This window comes from Salvelinus sp. IW2-2015, linkage group LG10, assembly GCF_002910315.2.
Source record: "Salvelinus sp. IW2-2015 linkage group LG10, ASM291031v2, whole genome shotgun sequence".
Classification (NCBI taxonomy): Eukaryota; Metazoa; Chordata; class Actinopteri; order Salmoniformes; family Salmonidae; genus Salvelinus; species Salvelinus sp. IW2-2015.
In genome coordinates, this window is record NC_036850.1 from 19,558,414 (window position 1) to 19,574,798 (window position 16,385).

Sequence of the window (16,385 nt, forward strand, 5' to 3'; positions counted from 1 at the left end):
CAGAGTGGCATTGACTAAAATACAGTAGAATAGAATACAGTATATACATATGAAATGAGTAAAGCAGTATGTAAACATTATTAAAGTGACTAGTGATTCCATGTCTATGTATATAGGGCAGCAGCCCCTAAGGTGCAGGGTTGAGTAGTCGGGTGGTAGCCAGCTAGTGATGGCTATTTAACAGTCTGATGGCCATAAGCTGTTTTTCACTCTCTCGGTCCCAGCTTTGATGCACCTGTACTGACCTCGCCTTCTGGATGATAGTGGGTTGAACAGGCCATGACTCAGGTGGTTGATGTCCTTGATGATTTTGGTGGTGATATCTCCACATGAATTATATTACATTTTTGTATTTTTTTCAGAGGAAGGTCCTGAAAATTGTCAAAGACTCCAGTCACCCTAGTCATAGACTGTTCTCTCTGCTACCACACGGCAAGCGATACCAGAGCGCCAAGTCTAGGTCCAAGAGGCTTCTAAACAGCTTCTACTCTCAAGCCATAAGACTCCTGAACATCTAGTCAAATGGCTACCCAGACTATTCACATTGCCCCTCCCCTCTCCACACCACTTCCACTCTCTGTTGTCATCTATGCATAGTCACTTTAATTAACTCTACCTACATGTACATACTACCTTAACTAACCGGTGCCCCCGCACATTGACTCTGTACCGGCACCCCCTGTGTATATAGTTATTTTTTACTGTTCCTCTTTAATTACTTGTTACTTTTATCTCTTATTCTTATCCGTATTTTTTAAAACTTGCACTATCGGTTAGGGGCTCGTAAGTAAGCATTTCACTGTAAGGTCTACACCTGTTGATTTCGGCATGTGACAAACACAATTTGATTTGATTTGTTTCTAGGCTGTCATTGTAAATAAGAATTTGTTCTTAACTGACTTGCCTAGTTAAAAAAAAGGGAATGTGGAATGATTCCAATGTAAAATTGGAGTCATGAGAAGGGCTAACCTATGACCTGACCCATCATGATTATTATTTGACCATGCTTGTCACTTATGAACATTTTTGAACATCTTGGCATAGTTCTGTTATAATCTCCACCCGGCACAGCCAGAAGAGGACTGGCCACCCCTCATAGCCTGGTTCCTCTCTAGGTTTCTTCCTAGGTTTTGGCCTTTCTAGGGAGTTTTTCCTAGCCACCGTGCTTCTACACCTGCATTACTAGCTGTTTGGGGTTTTAGGCTGGGTGTCTGTACAGCACTTCGAGATATTAGCTGATGTACGAAGGGCTATATAAAATAAAATTGATTGATTGATTGATCACCTTATATATTACTGCCCTCCAGTTGTGACATCCCAAATAACACACAAAAAACTCTACAACCCATATTTCTTCTAGCCTCCCACAAATGCTTAATGCTCTTAACACTTAAACTGAAACAAAATAATATAAAAATGAAATATAAATATTTTTATACAACTTAAACTAAATAAAGTTATGTAAAAACTAACAGAAATAAAAACAAATATAAAAGCACATAACCTTGCTGTGCTGTCTCCATACTGACATGTCATTATGCTACCAACATGACGTCATCATGGCCATAAAAGTTTAAAACTAGTTTTTTCTTTTTTTTGTTACCTTTCAAAATTGTAATATTTGGTAACACTTTACATTAAGGTACTATATTAAGTGTGTTTTAAGTACAGGTAACTGCCAAAATAAAGGAAACACTTGAATAAATGAGGGATACAAAGTATATTGAAAGCAGGTTCTTCCACACAGGTGTGGTTAATTAAGCAATTAACGTCCCATCATGCGCTTAGGGTCATGTATAAAAATGCTGGGCAGGCCATTATTTTTGTTATCATGGCTATGCCCCGTAGGATGACATTGCCCCCATCCACAGGGAAGGAGTGGTCACTGATCTGATTGGCTGAGCATGAAAATTATGTAAACCATATACCATGGCTGTTTAAGTGACCAGATCTCAACCCAATTGAACACTTATGGGAGATTCTGGAGCAGCACATGAGATAGTGTTTTCCACCAAAAAACAATGATTTCCAATTGAGGACTAAAACTAAATAGGAAGGTACAGTAAAGCATTAAAATCTGTATATTTTTTTCTGATGTTGTGTTGTTGCTGACTAGAAGAGGCAGTGTTAGTTAGCCATTCTCAAGAGGCCAGACAGGGGTTATATCCAGAAACTGGTAGGCCTCACTAGATGCTAAGAGGGCTATGTGCTTTAAACTATCCATATACATTTTTGTTGTTGTTGCAGTATGCCCCATAAAAGCTCCCTGGTCTTTGTTATTAAATCTTTGTTTGAAATTCACTGCTTGACTAAGAGACCTTACAGATAATTGTATGTGTATGGTACAGAGATTAAGTAGTCATTCAAAAATCATGTTAAACACTACTGTTGCACACAGAATAAGTCGATGGAACTTATTATGTGACTTGTTAAGCACATTTTTACTCCTGAACACATTTAGGCTTGCCATAACAAAGGGATTGAATACTTATTGACTCAAGACAATTCAGAATCAGACAATTCAGACAAGTTTCTAAAACCCAAATTCCATGTTGACATTATGGGGTATTGTGTGTAGTCCAGTGACATAACATCTTAATTGAAACATTTTACATTCAGGTTGTAACACAAAAACATTTGGAAAAAGTAAAAGGATGTGAATACTTTCTGAAGGTACTGCACATTTTGACAGCAGAGGGACACGCCCCATCTACATCGACGGAGCCGCAGTGGACAAGGTGAAAAGCTTCAAGTTCCCCTGCGCAACAGCGCCTCTTCAATCTCAGGAGGCTAAAGAAATCCAGCTTGGCCCCTAAGATCCTCACAAAATTTTACAGATGCACCATTGAGAGCATCCTGTCGGGCTGTATCACTGCCTGGTTTGGCAACTGCACCACCCGCAACCGCAGGGCTCTCCAGAGGGTGGTGCGGTCTGCGCAACGCATCACCGGGGGCACAATGCCTGCCCTCCAGGACACCTAGAGCACCCGATGTCAAAAGAAGGCCAAAAAGATCATCAAAGACAACAACCACCCAAGTCAACCAGCCTGTTCACCTTGCTATCATCCATAAGGCGAGGTCAGTACAGGTACATCAAAGCTGGGACCGAGAGTCTGAAAAACAGCTTCTATCTCAAGGCCATCAGACTGTTAAATAGCCATCCTTTGCCGGCCTCCACCCAGTACTCTGCCCTGAACTTAGTCACTAACTACCACCTGGTTACTCAACCCTACACCTTAGAGGCTGCTAACCTATGTACATAGACATGGAATCACTGGTCACTTTAATAACGTTTACATACTGTTTTACTCATTTCATATGTACAGTATAAAACTGTATTCTAGTCAATGCCATCCCATTCAACTATTGCTGTATATATACTATTCTATCCTACGTATTCTACAAATATACTAAATATTCTATCCACATACCGTCCATAATGTCTATACATCCCATCACATATATATATATATTTTATACTTCGGACTCCGACATTGCTTGTCGTAATATTTATATGTTTCTTAATTCCATTCTTTTACATTTAGATCTGTGTGTATTGCTGTAAATTGTTAGATATTACTGCACTGCTGGAGCTAAGAACACAAGCATTTTGCTACACCCGCAATAGCATCTGCTAAATATGTGTATGCGACCAATAAAATTTGATTTGATTTGTAAACAAGAGTAATAGTGACCAGTAGCAGGATAAATAGATACTAATGGTAATGGAAATCAATAATCAATGAACAGCAACATAGGTGTGAGGGGGAGCAGTGTTTGTGTAACCCGTAAGATAAAGGTGCAATCTGTACGATGTGGACATGTAAAGTGCCTTTCATGTCTATGTCTATTAAATACCTGTAGTCTACCCTACTATAGTAGTCTATAATGAATCATATCATAAGGAATCATTCTCTCATATTAGGTGAGAGGCAAACTTTTGGAACCTCATCCATCATGACAATTACGACATTAAAAGCAGAAAAACAAACTGCATTGCCCCATTAGTCTTATTAATGCAGACACATCACATTTTGATGCCTTGTTTTTTTAAGCAGTAGGCCGAGTTACACAATTGAGGAGTATCCTCCTTATTGCCCAAGGCTTCAGAGCAGGTATTATAATTCATCTTGTAATGACCTGGAAATTCTTCATCTTGTGTAGCGGACAGACACTTCTGAGTGTAATAACTTGGGAGGACGAAGTTAGGGAATTCCAGCTTTTGGAAAACTAAACTCCTCCCTGGTCTGAGTGGAATATAAGAACAAGCTGCAGACCACAAACCAACACGAAACACAAGGGAGTTCAAACTGCCTGACTGACTAACTAACTAAGGAGCTGAAAGGTAAGCGATAATAACTCTGTTATATGAGGCAGTCACAGTTTAAATTGAATAATTTATCTGTAAATATGTTAGCAATTCATATAGTAGACTACGTTCTCTCTCTCCATGTTTCTTTCAGTCTGTCACATCTGCAAGTATGAAGCTGCTTCTAGCTGGACTTGTTCTGACCCTTATTGTAGGGGCTCAAGCTCAGTGGTACCGCTTCCCTGGTGAAGCTGCTCGAGGTCCGTTTATACACTTTAATCATTGTTTCTTCATTGTTGACAGAAATAGATACATAAATCAAGAGTAACAAATCATTCAAGAGTAACAAATCATTCAAGAGTAACAAATCATTCAAGAGCAACAATGTACTGTATTTGAGGACTCCTTTAAAGTCCTTGTTATTTCTTGAGGCTAGTGGTTTGAAATGTTGTAAAGTTCCTTGTAAGTGTCAAACTCAACATCCGTGTCCTCCTGACCCTGCAGGTGCTACAGACATGTGGCGTGCATATGGCGACATGAAGGACGCCAACTGGAAAAACTCAGACAAGTACTTCCACGCTCGGGGCAACTATGATGCTGCCAGGAGAGGACCAGGGGGCAGGTGGGCAGCAACAGTCATCAGGTGGGTGATTCCCAAATATCTGTGAGACGCTTATAATGTGGTTCAGTTGCTCATCAAATTATCTGATCAAAACTTTCTCCATTTAGTTCTTTATGGCACTTTTTGTTAAAAAAAAATGTCTGGTCAGAAAGACAATTTTACCATTATTGGTTCACTGTGGTTGGCGAGTTCCTTATGTAATATTTCTCCTCTCTCAGTGATGGCCGGGAGATGGTTCAGGGTTCCAGTGGTCGAGGACACGAGGACTCAGCAGCTGACCAGCAGGCTAACCGCTGGGGACGTAATGGAGGGGACCCCAACCGATTCAGACCCCAAGGACTCCCCAAGAAATACTGAACCTAAAATAAAGGAGGTTACTAGCCAAACTGAAAGGACCACAATCCAAACAAATATATTGCACTTAATTACTGCTTTTGGAGAAAAAAAATCATATTCTCAAAAATGATTTTGCCCAAATGTTCTGATAATAGACAGGTACATGGTACTGAAACTTAGTATACAATGTATATCAAAAGTGTTGCAAAAATAAAGTGATTACGCAACTAGAGACCGAATGTCTTTCTGTATTCAGTATGATACGACTGGGAAGGTTGGAAAGAAATGTTCAAATCCTGAAATGTACACTCAAATGATCTGGGGTTGACATTTTCTCAGCTTTCAACTGACAACGGGTCAGCCCTTTACAACTAGTAACTGGGACATTTGGACAGTGGGTCAGCCGTACATAGCTGAGAAAAACATAGGATACATAGAAGAAGCTGAGAGTATTGCAGGTGATGCAGTGATGTGAACTTTGAGGGTGCAACAACAATTCTAAGCCAATAGAGGTTGTGCATTTATTTGCCTCTGCTCATCCCTAAGCTACCTCCCTCTCGCCAACACAACACACACCGTGTCTTCCCCTTCTCACTTACAACCAATAGATGCTGGTTTAATTGACCACTGATCCACCAGGCCAATTTGTTGAGTGTAACGATTTAGCAGGGAATCCTGTTATTAGCGGGGCAGGGGATGTAAGGAGGCCTGCAGGTACCGTATAGGCTTGAACAGCTGGTCCAGGAGGATGGTAGGTCAGTTCATCACAAATTGCAATTATAATATTGGTATCTGCCACGTCCATTTCCCTGCTGTTAATGGAACATGACAGTTTGAATGAGGATTCAATTCAACATACTATGCAACTCTATTGAGACCGGAGGTTAGATGAGTAGGCTATGTATAATTTAACACAGATAGATAATATGCATAAAATTAGCATACAGCTAGGCTTTTGAACATAACCACTCATTATTACAGAATGCAGAATTACAGGCATAGTGTAAAATATGCACAGACATACAATGTATTGATCAGCCTGACCACACCTCCACACAAGCAACCAATGAGAGTATGGTCCAAAGTACTGTACCACCTTCTTTGGAACAGACTTTGAACAGACTGAGTGAGAGAGAGAGAGAGAGAGAGAGAGACAGAGAGAGACAGAGAGAGAGAGAAAGAGATGAGCTAAGAAATTGTAACACAGAGGAATTGTAACACCGAGGAATTGTAACACAGAGGAATTGTAACCCAGGTATATGGCTTTCCTAGGTTTTCAGTTTTTGTCACTCTTAATTTGAAAATATGAACTTTAGGGCTCAAAGTGATGTCAATATCAATATCATAGATTTCGCTATATCATGATAAACTTCACCTGAGATGTGTAATGGGTAGCAACAGGGTTCAGCTTCACCAAGTAGAAATAAGTAGCCTCAGCAGTTGCACTCAGCATCTTTGTGATGAGCCCTGAAATGCAGCTAGGAAAACATAAGCATCATGTCTTGATCCCCCAATCTGTGTATACATTTATGTGGAAGGTTCACATGGTGAGCAATGATGTGTAGTTAATGGGTGAACTATGTTAAGTCAGGTTTACCTGACAATCATAACACTCAAATCTGAATGTGCAAGGCAGATATGTGGTGGAATGGGTATAGTGTTATGTGGATGTATTTATTCATGATGTATTAACAAACTAGATGTGGTAAGTCTCTACATTACCACATGTAATCCATTCCTGGCAATGAAAAATACATGAGCTCATACTGTACATATAAATGAAGCATTTTTATTTATTTTTATTTATATTATAGACAGACCACTCCTGTGGCTTCTCTTAGGTACTATTCTATGACCAAGGTTTTTGCACAGCACAGAAGATCCTTTTATAAAGACAACAGAGTGAAATATTTGGTCAAAGGTATATTGTTACAAACCTGCAAAGAGAGGAGTGCTGTGAGCTGACAGACTAGACCTCAAACAGATATACATCCATATTTCTAATCACAGTATTGGATGTCCCATCTCCCTCTCTCTTTCTCTGCTTTCTCTTGCTCCATTCAAATACAATGCACACACACGAATCAGGAGAGATTTGGGAGGAGTAGGAGTAGAGGAAATAGAAAGAATGGGGGTTAGAATTAGCGTTGAGGGAGGGGTGGAGGGGAAGGATTGATGTGATTGGTTCAGAAGGAGGGTGGCTGTACAATCAGCTTCTTCTGAAAGCATGGCTCAATGTATGAACACTCTTCATTTCAGGTACCCTGCCAACACAACATTGAGGTAAATACTATTATTCCCAGGGATAAGCCAAGTACTTTCCATGCACAGATGTTTCTCAAAGCTTTAACTGAGTGTCAGATTACTGTTCTGATATGGATTTGTACTCTGTTCTTTTCCAGTTCTCCTCCACAGCTGGCCAATTACTTGACTGACTGACTGACTGAAACTGACGGTTGAACATTGGCTGGTTGACTGAGGTATTCTCCATCTATCTTCCACTAATCCATTGTTTCCTTAAACACGGAGGTGCAGATCACGTTTACAGATACACAGACAGAGAAACTGTCAGAGTAACTGTGTCTCAAATAGATGGCTGACAAGCAGATCAGGTAAGTGTGGATAAGGATATTGATGGAAACTGAAAGGATTTTGAGAGGATTTATCAAAATGTTTGAATTGATGTTCTAGGTTGAATCTTGAACTAATTGCTCCACCATTGTCCCTCTCTCTCATTCTTGTTTTTCTCTTTTGTTATTGATTGGTCATTGTCACCTTTTTGATACCTTCTCACCCTTCTCTCTTTCAATTCAATTCAATTCAATTCAATTGGCTTTATTGGCATGGGAAACATATGTCAAGTCCAGGGTGGGCCAGGTAAAAATGTGGTTTTGAGTCACAGTCACAAGAAAAACGTGCTTTTATCTGCTGTATGGTAGCAGGGTGGAAGTCTTTTTGTGGTGGCAAGGTGGATATAACCACTTGTGAATTAGGGAAAGTAGAATAAGCTTTTTCAATCACTCCCTTGAGTGCTGTGGCCACCCTTTCCTGCTGTGCTCTCAGGTCGTTTGTGCCTGTGTGTATTATTATGTGGCTAGATGAACCTAGTTGGTCCTCAGACAGAAGGTCTACTGCACGTTGGGTGTTTGGACACCAGGGTTTAGACACACTGTGTTTGGGAAAKKWTTTTTTTCTTGTATATATTTCRWMTTTGAGTCCATAAGGAGTACAATCTATGTCTTGTGTATGTCCTCAGTGGGTGTGGGGAGTTGTCAGAAGGGCTATCAGGGTGGCTGACAGTGGAGGTGCTCAGAGGGGGTAAGATCCCCTGGGCTTGGGGTTCTTCATTTGTCTGTCCCACTGTGATGTCGACGTGGTCAGGGTCTGGGGTGGACTGTTCTGCTGTGGTGTCAAGACTTTTGTTGGGAGCTGAGGTGGGTTGTTCTGCCTGCTTCCCTGCGGGGGTGGCCACCTTTCTAGTGGGTTGTTCTCTGTCACACYACATCCCCCTCACCCTCTCCTCCAGCAGTCTGATCCTCTCCTCTAGTGCTCTGCTCTTCTCCTGCTCCTGCTTTTTCTCTTGTTGATGTTGTCTCACCACAGTCCAGAGTGCCGATATATCTCTCTCCACCTCTAGCTCTCCGGGTCTGGATAAGGGGGTGTTGTTGTGCTGGACTGTTGTCTGGGTCTGTGCTGACTGGAGTGTAATCACCTGCTGTTCCAGCTCCACCTGCCTTACCTCCAGCGGGGTGAATTTATTCTAAAACAAACATTTAGTTTGCTTGTAGTATCTGCTTACCTCTGGTTGATTCTCTGAGGTCTTTGCACAGTAATCCTTAATGTTCACTACACAGGTCACATTGCCTTATCAAGACCGTCCGATCAGAGGGATACTTTGGCATGTACAGAGGTAGGACAAAATTGTGTGTGTGTGTGTTGTGTGTGTAGTATACAGTGGTTGTGTTGTTGTGTGGTGTGTATGTGTGGTGTGTGTGTGTGTTGTGTGTGTGTGTGTGTGTGTGTGTGTGTGTGTGTGTGTGTGTGTGTGTGTGTGTGTGTGTGTGTGTGTGTGTGTGTGTGTGTGTGTGTGTGTTTGAGCATGTTCTTTGTTTATGACTCTGTGTCTCTCTATTTCTTTGGCCATTGGGTGCTGCTGTGAACCTGACTCTGGTCACTCCAGAGAAGGCCATCAAACTAGCTGCCAATGACTTCTTTAGACAACACCTGTCCAAGATGGGTGAGTAGTGCTCAGAGACCTCTTTCAAACACCTGTCTGTCAAATACAATCATACACCAGTCGTAACTGACTGGTACACCAACCTCTTGCCCACTCTGATCTCTTTGAATAGATGTACTTGAAAGATGTAGTGTATACTATATCAGTTTTAACTAACGTCTTGTTTGATTTGATATACATATCACAAATTAGGATTCTAATAATACTTCACTATGTGCTGGGATCTAGTGGTAATAAATTATTGAGTGACCAGCGCTAGTGAATTATTAACATGTTTCCAAGACTGTGTGTGTGTGTGTGTGTGTGTGTGTGTGTGTGTGTGTGTGTGCGTGTTGTGTGTGTGTGTGTGTGTGTGTGTGTGTGTGTGTGGTGTGGTGTTGTGTGTGTGTGTGTGTGTGTGTGTTTATGTATGTTTCTTTATGTGTATCACTAATGGTATGTTTCTTGTTTTATGCATGTTTATGGTCATGTCCTTTGTGGATAGAATCAGGGAGTTTTAAATTGTATGCATTTTGTTTAATGTATGTAAAACACTTGAGATAGCACCAGACCATCCAGAGAAATTAGCAAAGTCATTGAACTAAAATAATTATGACATTTGTTTTCTCTCTCAGTCAGAAGCTCACCCTGCTGAGGGAGATGCTGGCGGGTTGTGGTGCTGGTCCAGACAGCTGATGTTCTAAAAGAGCTGCAAAATCTGGACCCCTACAAATCAGCTGGGCTAGACAATCTGGACCCTCTATTCCTAAAATTATCCGCTTCATTGTTGCAACCCCTATTCCTAGTCTGTTCAACCTCTCTTTCGTGTCATCTGAGATTTCTAAAGATTGGAAAGCGGCCGTGGTCATCCCCCTCTTCAAAGGGGGAGACACTCTAGACCCAAACTGTTACAGACCTATATCCATCCTGCCCTGCCTTTCTAAAGTCTTCGAAAGCCAAGTGAACAAACAGATCACCGACCATTTCGAATCCCACCGTACCTTCTCCGCTATGCAATCTGGTTTCCGAGCTGGTCACGGTTGCACCTCAGCCACGCTCAAGGTCCAAAACGATATCATAACTGCCATCGATAAAAGACTACTGTGCAGCCGTCTTTATCGACCTGGCCAAGGCTTTTGACTGTGTCAATCACCGTATTCTTATCGGCAGACTCAACAGCCTTGGTTTCTCTAATGACTGCCTCGCCTGGTTCACTAACTACTTCTCAGATAGAGCTCAGTGTGTCAAATCGGAGGGACTGTTGTCTGTACCTCTGGCAGTCTCTATGGGGGTGCCACAGGGTTCAATTCTAGGGCCGACTCTTTTCTCTGTATATATCAATGATGTCGCTTTTGCTGCTGGTGATTCTTTGATCCACCTCTACGCAGATGACACCATTCTGTATACATCTGGCCCTTCTTTGAACACTGTGTTAACAAACCTCCAAACGAGCTTCAACGCCATACAACACTCCTTCCGTGACCCCCAACTGCTCTTAAATGCTAATAAAACGAAATGCATGCTCTTCAACCGATCGCTACCCGACTAGCTTCACTACTCTGGACGGTTCTGACTTAGAATATGTGGACAACTATAAATACCTAGGTGTCTGGCTAGACCGTAAACTCTCCCTCCAGACTCACATTAAGCATCTCCAATCCAAAGTTAAATCTAAAATCGGCTTCCTATTTCGCAACAAAGCCTCTTTCACTCATGCTGCCAAACATACCCTCGTAAAACTGACCGCCCTACCGATCCTTGACTTCGGCGATGTCATTTACAAAATAGCCTCCAACACTTTACTCAGCAAATTGGATGCAGTCTATCACAGTGCCATCCGTTTTGTCACCAAAGCCCCATATACTACCACAACTGCGACCTGTATGTTCTCGTTGGCTGGCGCTCGCTACATATTCGTCACCAGACCCATTGGCTCCAGGTCATCTATAAGTCTTTGCTAGGTAAAGCTCCGCCTTATCTCAGCTCACTGGTCACCATAGCAACACCCACCCGTAGCACGCGCTCCAGCAGGTATATTTCACTGGTCATCCCCAAAGCCAACACCCTCTGTGGCCGCCTTTCCTTCCAGTTCTCTGCTGTGAATGACTGGAACAAATTACAAAAATTACTGAAGTTGGAGACTTAAATCTCCCTCGCAAACTTTAAGCGTCAGCTGTCGGAGCAGCTTACGGATCGCTGCAGCTGTACATAGCCCATCTGTAAAAAGCCCATCCAACCAACTACCTACCTCATCCCATCCCTACCTCATCCCATATCTGTTTTTGTTTTTCTGCTCTTTTGCACAAAAGTATTTCTACTTGCACATCTTAATCTGCACTCCAGTGTAATTGCTAAATTGTAGTTACTTCGCTACTATTGACCTATTTATTGCCTTACCTCCTTACTTAATTTGCACACACTATATACAGATTTTTCCATTGTGTTATTGTCTTTACGTTTGTTTATCCCATGTGTAACTCTGTGTTGTTGTTTTTGTCGCACTGCTTTGCTTTATCTTGGCCAGATCACAATTGTAAATGAGAACTTGTTCTCAACTGGCCTACCTGGTTAAATGAAGGTGAAATAAAAATATAAAATATAAAAAAACATGTCAGGTAAACTCAGCCGGGGTATCAGCCTCAGACAGCTTTCTACTACCATCTTGTGGCTCAACAGTAATTATGATACTAGTTGTGTGTCTCCCTGGGTGCTTGAACTCCTCTGAAACACAGTCACACTGTCTCTCCATCTCTCTGTCTCTCCATCTCTCTATCTCTTTGTCTCTCCATCTCTCCATCTCTTGGTGCAGGTCATCATCACCACTACCATGGAGATACTAAAGATCCAGTTACAGGATGCAGGGTGGATAGGTGAGAGATGGGTAGAAGAAGGAGAGAGGAGATTGTATGTTCCCCTGTTCCCAGTCAATCCTCAAAAGGTTCTACAGCTGCACCATCGAGAGCATCCGGACTGGTTGCATCACCGCCTGGTATGGCAACTGCTCGGCCTCCGACCGCAAGGGGCTACAGAGGGTAGTGTGTACGGCCCAGTACATCACTGGGGCCAAGCTTCCTGCCAACCAGGACCTATATACCAGTCGGTGTCAGAGAAAGGCTCACATTTTGTTTCTTTTACCTCAGTGATAGCCCATCGCCGATCCGGGATTCCTCCTCATCAAAAATAAAGCTGACTAGCATAGCCTAGCTAACGGGACAGGAATATCATATAATAAATTTATGAAATCACAAGTCCAATTACAGCAAATGAAAGATAAAACATCTGTGAATCCAAGCCATCATTTCCGATTTTTAAAATTGTTTACAGCGAAAACACAATATGTATTATATTAGCTAACCACAATAGCAAAGACTTCAACCGCATATTTTCACCTGTTTCTACCGCATAGGTAGCTATCACAAAACCGACCAAATAGAGATAAAATTAGTCACTAACCAAGAGAAACAACTTCATCAGATGACAGTCTTATAACATGTTATACAATACATTTATGTTTTGTTCGAAAATTTGCATATTTGAGTATAAATCATAGTTTTACATTGTAGCTACCATCAAAATATCACCAAAGCAGCCAGAATAATTACAGAGAGCAACGTGAAATACCTTAAATACTCATCATTAAACATTTATGAAAAATACATGGTGTACAGCAAATGAAAGATAAACATCTTTGAATCCAGCCAATATTTCAGAATATTTAAGTGTTTTACAGCGAAACACATATAGAATTATATTAGCTTACCACAATAGCAACACACAAACGCATTTATTCACCGCAAAAGGTAGCTTTCGGAAAAACCAGCAAAAGATATAAAATTAATCACTAACTTGAACAAATTCATCAGGATGACAGTCTTATAACTCATGTTACACATACAATTATGTTTTTCGAAAATGTGCATATTTAGAGTACAATCTTGATTATACATTGTGAATACGTAGCATCGATTCACCAGAATCTCCAGAGATATTTTGGACACACCTAATCTGACCAAAGAACTCATCATAAACTTTACATATAAATACTTGTTGTATGGCAAATGAAAGATACACTGGTTCTTAACTATTATTTTTATTAAAACTGTGTTGTTGGTTAATTAAGGGCTTGTAAGTAACCATTTCACGGTAAGGTCTGCTACACCTGTTGTATTCGACGCATGTGACAAATAACATGTTGATTTGATTTGATTTGATTATGCTGCCATGTACCCTGTAAGCCAATTGATACAGTTTGTGGTTCAGTAATTAAGACCAGAATTCAGCACCATGTCACAGGGTAGTCAGAGACACCTACAGCAGAGGACAGACTGCATCAGGTAACCTCTCCTTCTCACTCTAACCTTCCACTGCTTCCCTCCTGGTTTGACAGGCCTTTCTGGATTTCCCCAATTATTTTATTCCCCTATTTTTTAAATCTGGGATTTGTAGAACATTACAACATCTACTGGTACTATGACATAAACGGAAAAGGCATTTTAGGCTAGAATATACAGTACCAGAATATACAGTGCCAGTTTGGACACACCTACTCATTCAAGGGTTTTTCTTTATTTTTACTATTTTCTACATTATAGAATATTAGTGAAGACATCAAAACTATGAAATAACACCTATTGTCACACCCTGATCTGTTTCACCTGTCTTTGTGATTGTCTCAACCCCCCTCCAGGCGTCTCCCATCTTCCCCATTGTCCCCTGTGTATTTATACCTTTGTTCTCCATTTGTCTGTTGCCAGTTAGTTTTGTTTTGTCAAGCCTACCTGTCTCTCGATTGTTCCTGTTTCCTAGTTTTCCCGATGTTTACCATTCTGCCTGCCCTGACCCTGAGCCTGCCTGCTGTCCTGTACCTTTGCCCCACCTTTCTGGATTACTGACTTTTGCCTGCCCTGAGCCTCCCTACTGTCCTGTACCTTTGCCCCACCTATCTGGATTACTGACCTCAGCCTGCCCTTGTCCTGCCTTTTGCCTGCCCCTGTTTGAATTAATAAACTGTTACTTCGACCTTGTCTGCATCTGGGTCTTACCTGAAACGTGATACATATGGAATCATGTAGTAAACAAAAAAGTGTTAAACAAATATATTTTATATATTAGATTCTTCAAAGTAGCCAACCTTTGCCCAACCTCAACCCAATTGAGATGGTTTGGGATGAGTTGGACTGCAGAGTGAAGGAAAAGCAGCCAACAAGTGCACAGCATATGTGGGAACTCCTTCAAAAAAGCATTCCAGGTGAAGCTGGGTGAGAGAATGCCAAGAGTATGCAAAGCTGTCATCAAGGCAAAGGGTGGCTACTTTGAAGAATCTCAAATTGATTTGTTTAACACTTTTCTGGATACTACATGATTACATGAGTGTTATTTCATAGTTTTGATGTCTTCACTATTATTCTACAATTAAGAAAATAGTAAAAATAAAGAAAAACCCTTGAATGAGTAGGTGTATCCAAACTTTTGACTGGTACTGTAGATACACCACTATATCACGACCCTCTTGTCTAACAGGAAGATTCTGCACCAAGAGGGTGCCTCTGCTTTCCAGAGGGGGCGTACTGCCGTGCTCTGGTCATTGCTCCCCTCTTTGGCATCGCACATGTGGTCTACTTCCTGGGAGTGGGAGTTCCTTCTCAGCTTCCTGCCTCAACGGAACAACTAGTCTTGCACTCTCATACACAGCCCACAATGGAGCCAGATAATCTGGCTCTTTCCTATCACACACAGCTGACATTGGAGCTAGGTAATCTGGTACCTTCCTCTCAGACACGGCCCACACTGGAGCCAGATAATCTGGCTCTTTCCTCTCAGACACAGCTGACATTGGAGCTAGGTAATCTGGTACCTTCCTCTCAGACACAGGCCCACACTGGAGCCAGATAATCTGGCTCTTTCCTCTCAGACACAATTGACACGGAGCTAGATAATCTGGTCTTTCCTCTCAGACACAGCCCACACTGGAGCCAGGTAATCTGTCACTTCTCTCAGACACAGCCCACACTGAGCCAGGTAATCTGTCACTTTCCTCTCAGACACAGCCCACACTGGAGCCAGGTAATCTGTCACTTTCCTCTCAGACACAGCCCACACTGGAGCCAGATAATCTGGCTCTTTCCTCTCAGACACAGCCCACACTGAAGCCAGGTAATCTGTCACTTTCCTATCAGACACAGCCCACACTGGAGCCAGGTAATCTGTCACTTTCTTCTCAGACACAGCCCACACTGGAGCCAGGTAATCTGTCACTTTCCTCTCAGACACAGCCACACTGGAGCCAGGTAATCTGTCACTTTCCTCTAAGACACAGCTGACACTGGAGCTAGATAATCTGGCTCTTTCCTATCACACACAGCTGACATTGGAGCTAGGTAATCTGGTACCTTCCTCTCAGACACAGCCACACTGGAGCCAGATAATCTGGCTCTTCCTCTCAGACACAGCTGACATTGGAGCTAGGTAATCTGTACCTTCCTCTCAGACACAGCCACACTGGAGCCAGATAATCTGGCTCTTTCCTCTCAGACACAATTGACACTGGAGCTAGATAATCTGGTACCTTCCTCTTAGACACAGCGCACACTGGAGCCAGATAATCTGGCTCTTTCCTCTCAGAACACAGCCCACACTGGAGCCAGGTAATCTGTCACTTTCCTCTTAGACACAGCGCACACTGGAAGCCAGATAATCTGGCTCTTTCCTCTCAGACACAGCCCACACTGGCCAAAGCCCTAAGGAGTTAGTTAGTCAGACAGAACGGTGTGTGTGTTCTAGACCAGAGTTTGCCCTCTGCACCTGTTGAGGGTATTCTGATAGGTCATCCTTTTTTATATCCCCTACCTGAGATGAATTACTGTAAATATTTAAATTTAGGTCTGATTTATAACTACATGATA

At 41.9% G+C, this 16,385-nt stretch overlaps 1 protein-coding gene across 1 annotated transcript; it reads left to right on the top strand.

The window, feature by feature from the left end:
- The first annotated feature begins 4,146 nt into the window (after window positions 1–4,146).
- On the top strand, window positions 4,147–5,499 carry LOC111969478 (serum amyloid A-5 protein-like). Its single transcript, XM_023995647.3, has 4 exons — window positions 4,147–4,345; window positions 4,464–4,569; window positions 4,814–4,952; window positions 5,150–5,499. Exons 2-4 carry the CDS (start codon window positions 4,482–4,484, stop codon window positions 5,286–5,288), a joined length of 366 nt encoding a protein of 121 aa, XP_023851415.1. The 5' UTR covers window positions 4,147–4,345; window positions 4,464–4,481; the 3' UTR covers window positions 5,289–5,499.
- The last annotated feature ends 10,886 nt before the right edge of the window (window positions 5,500–16,385 follow it).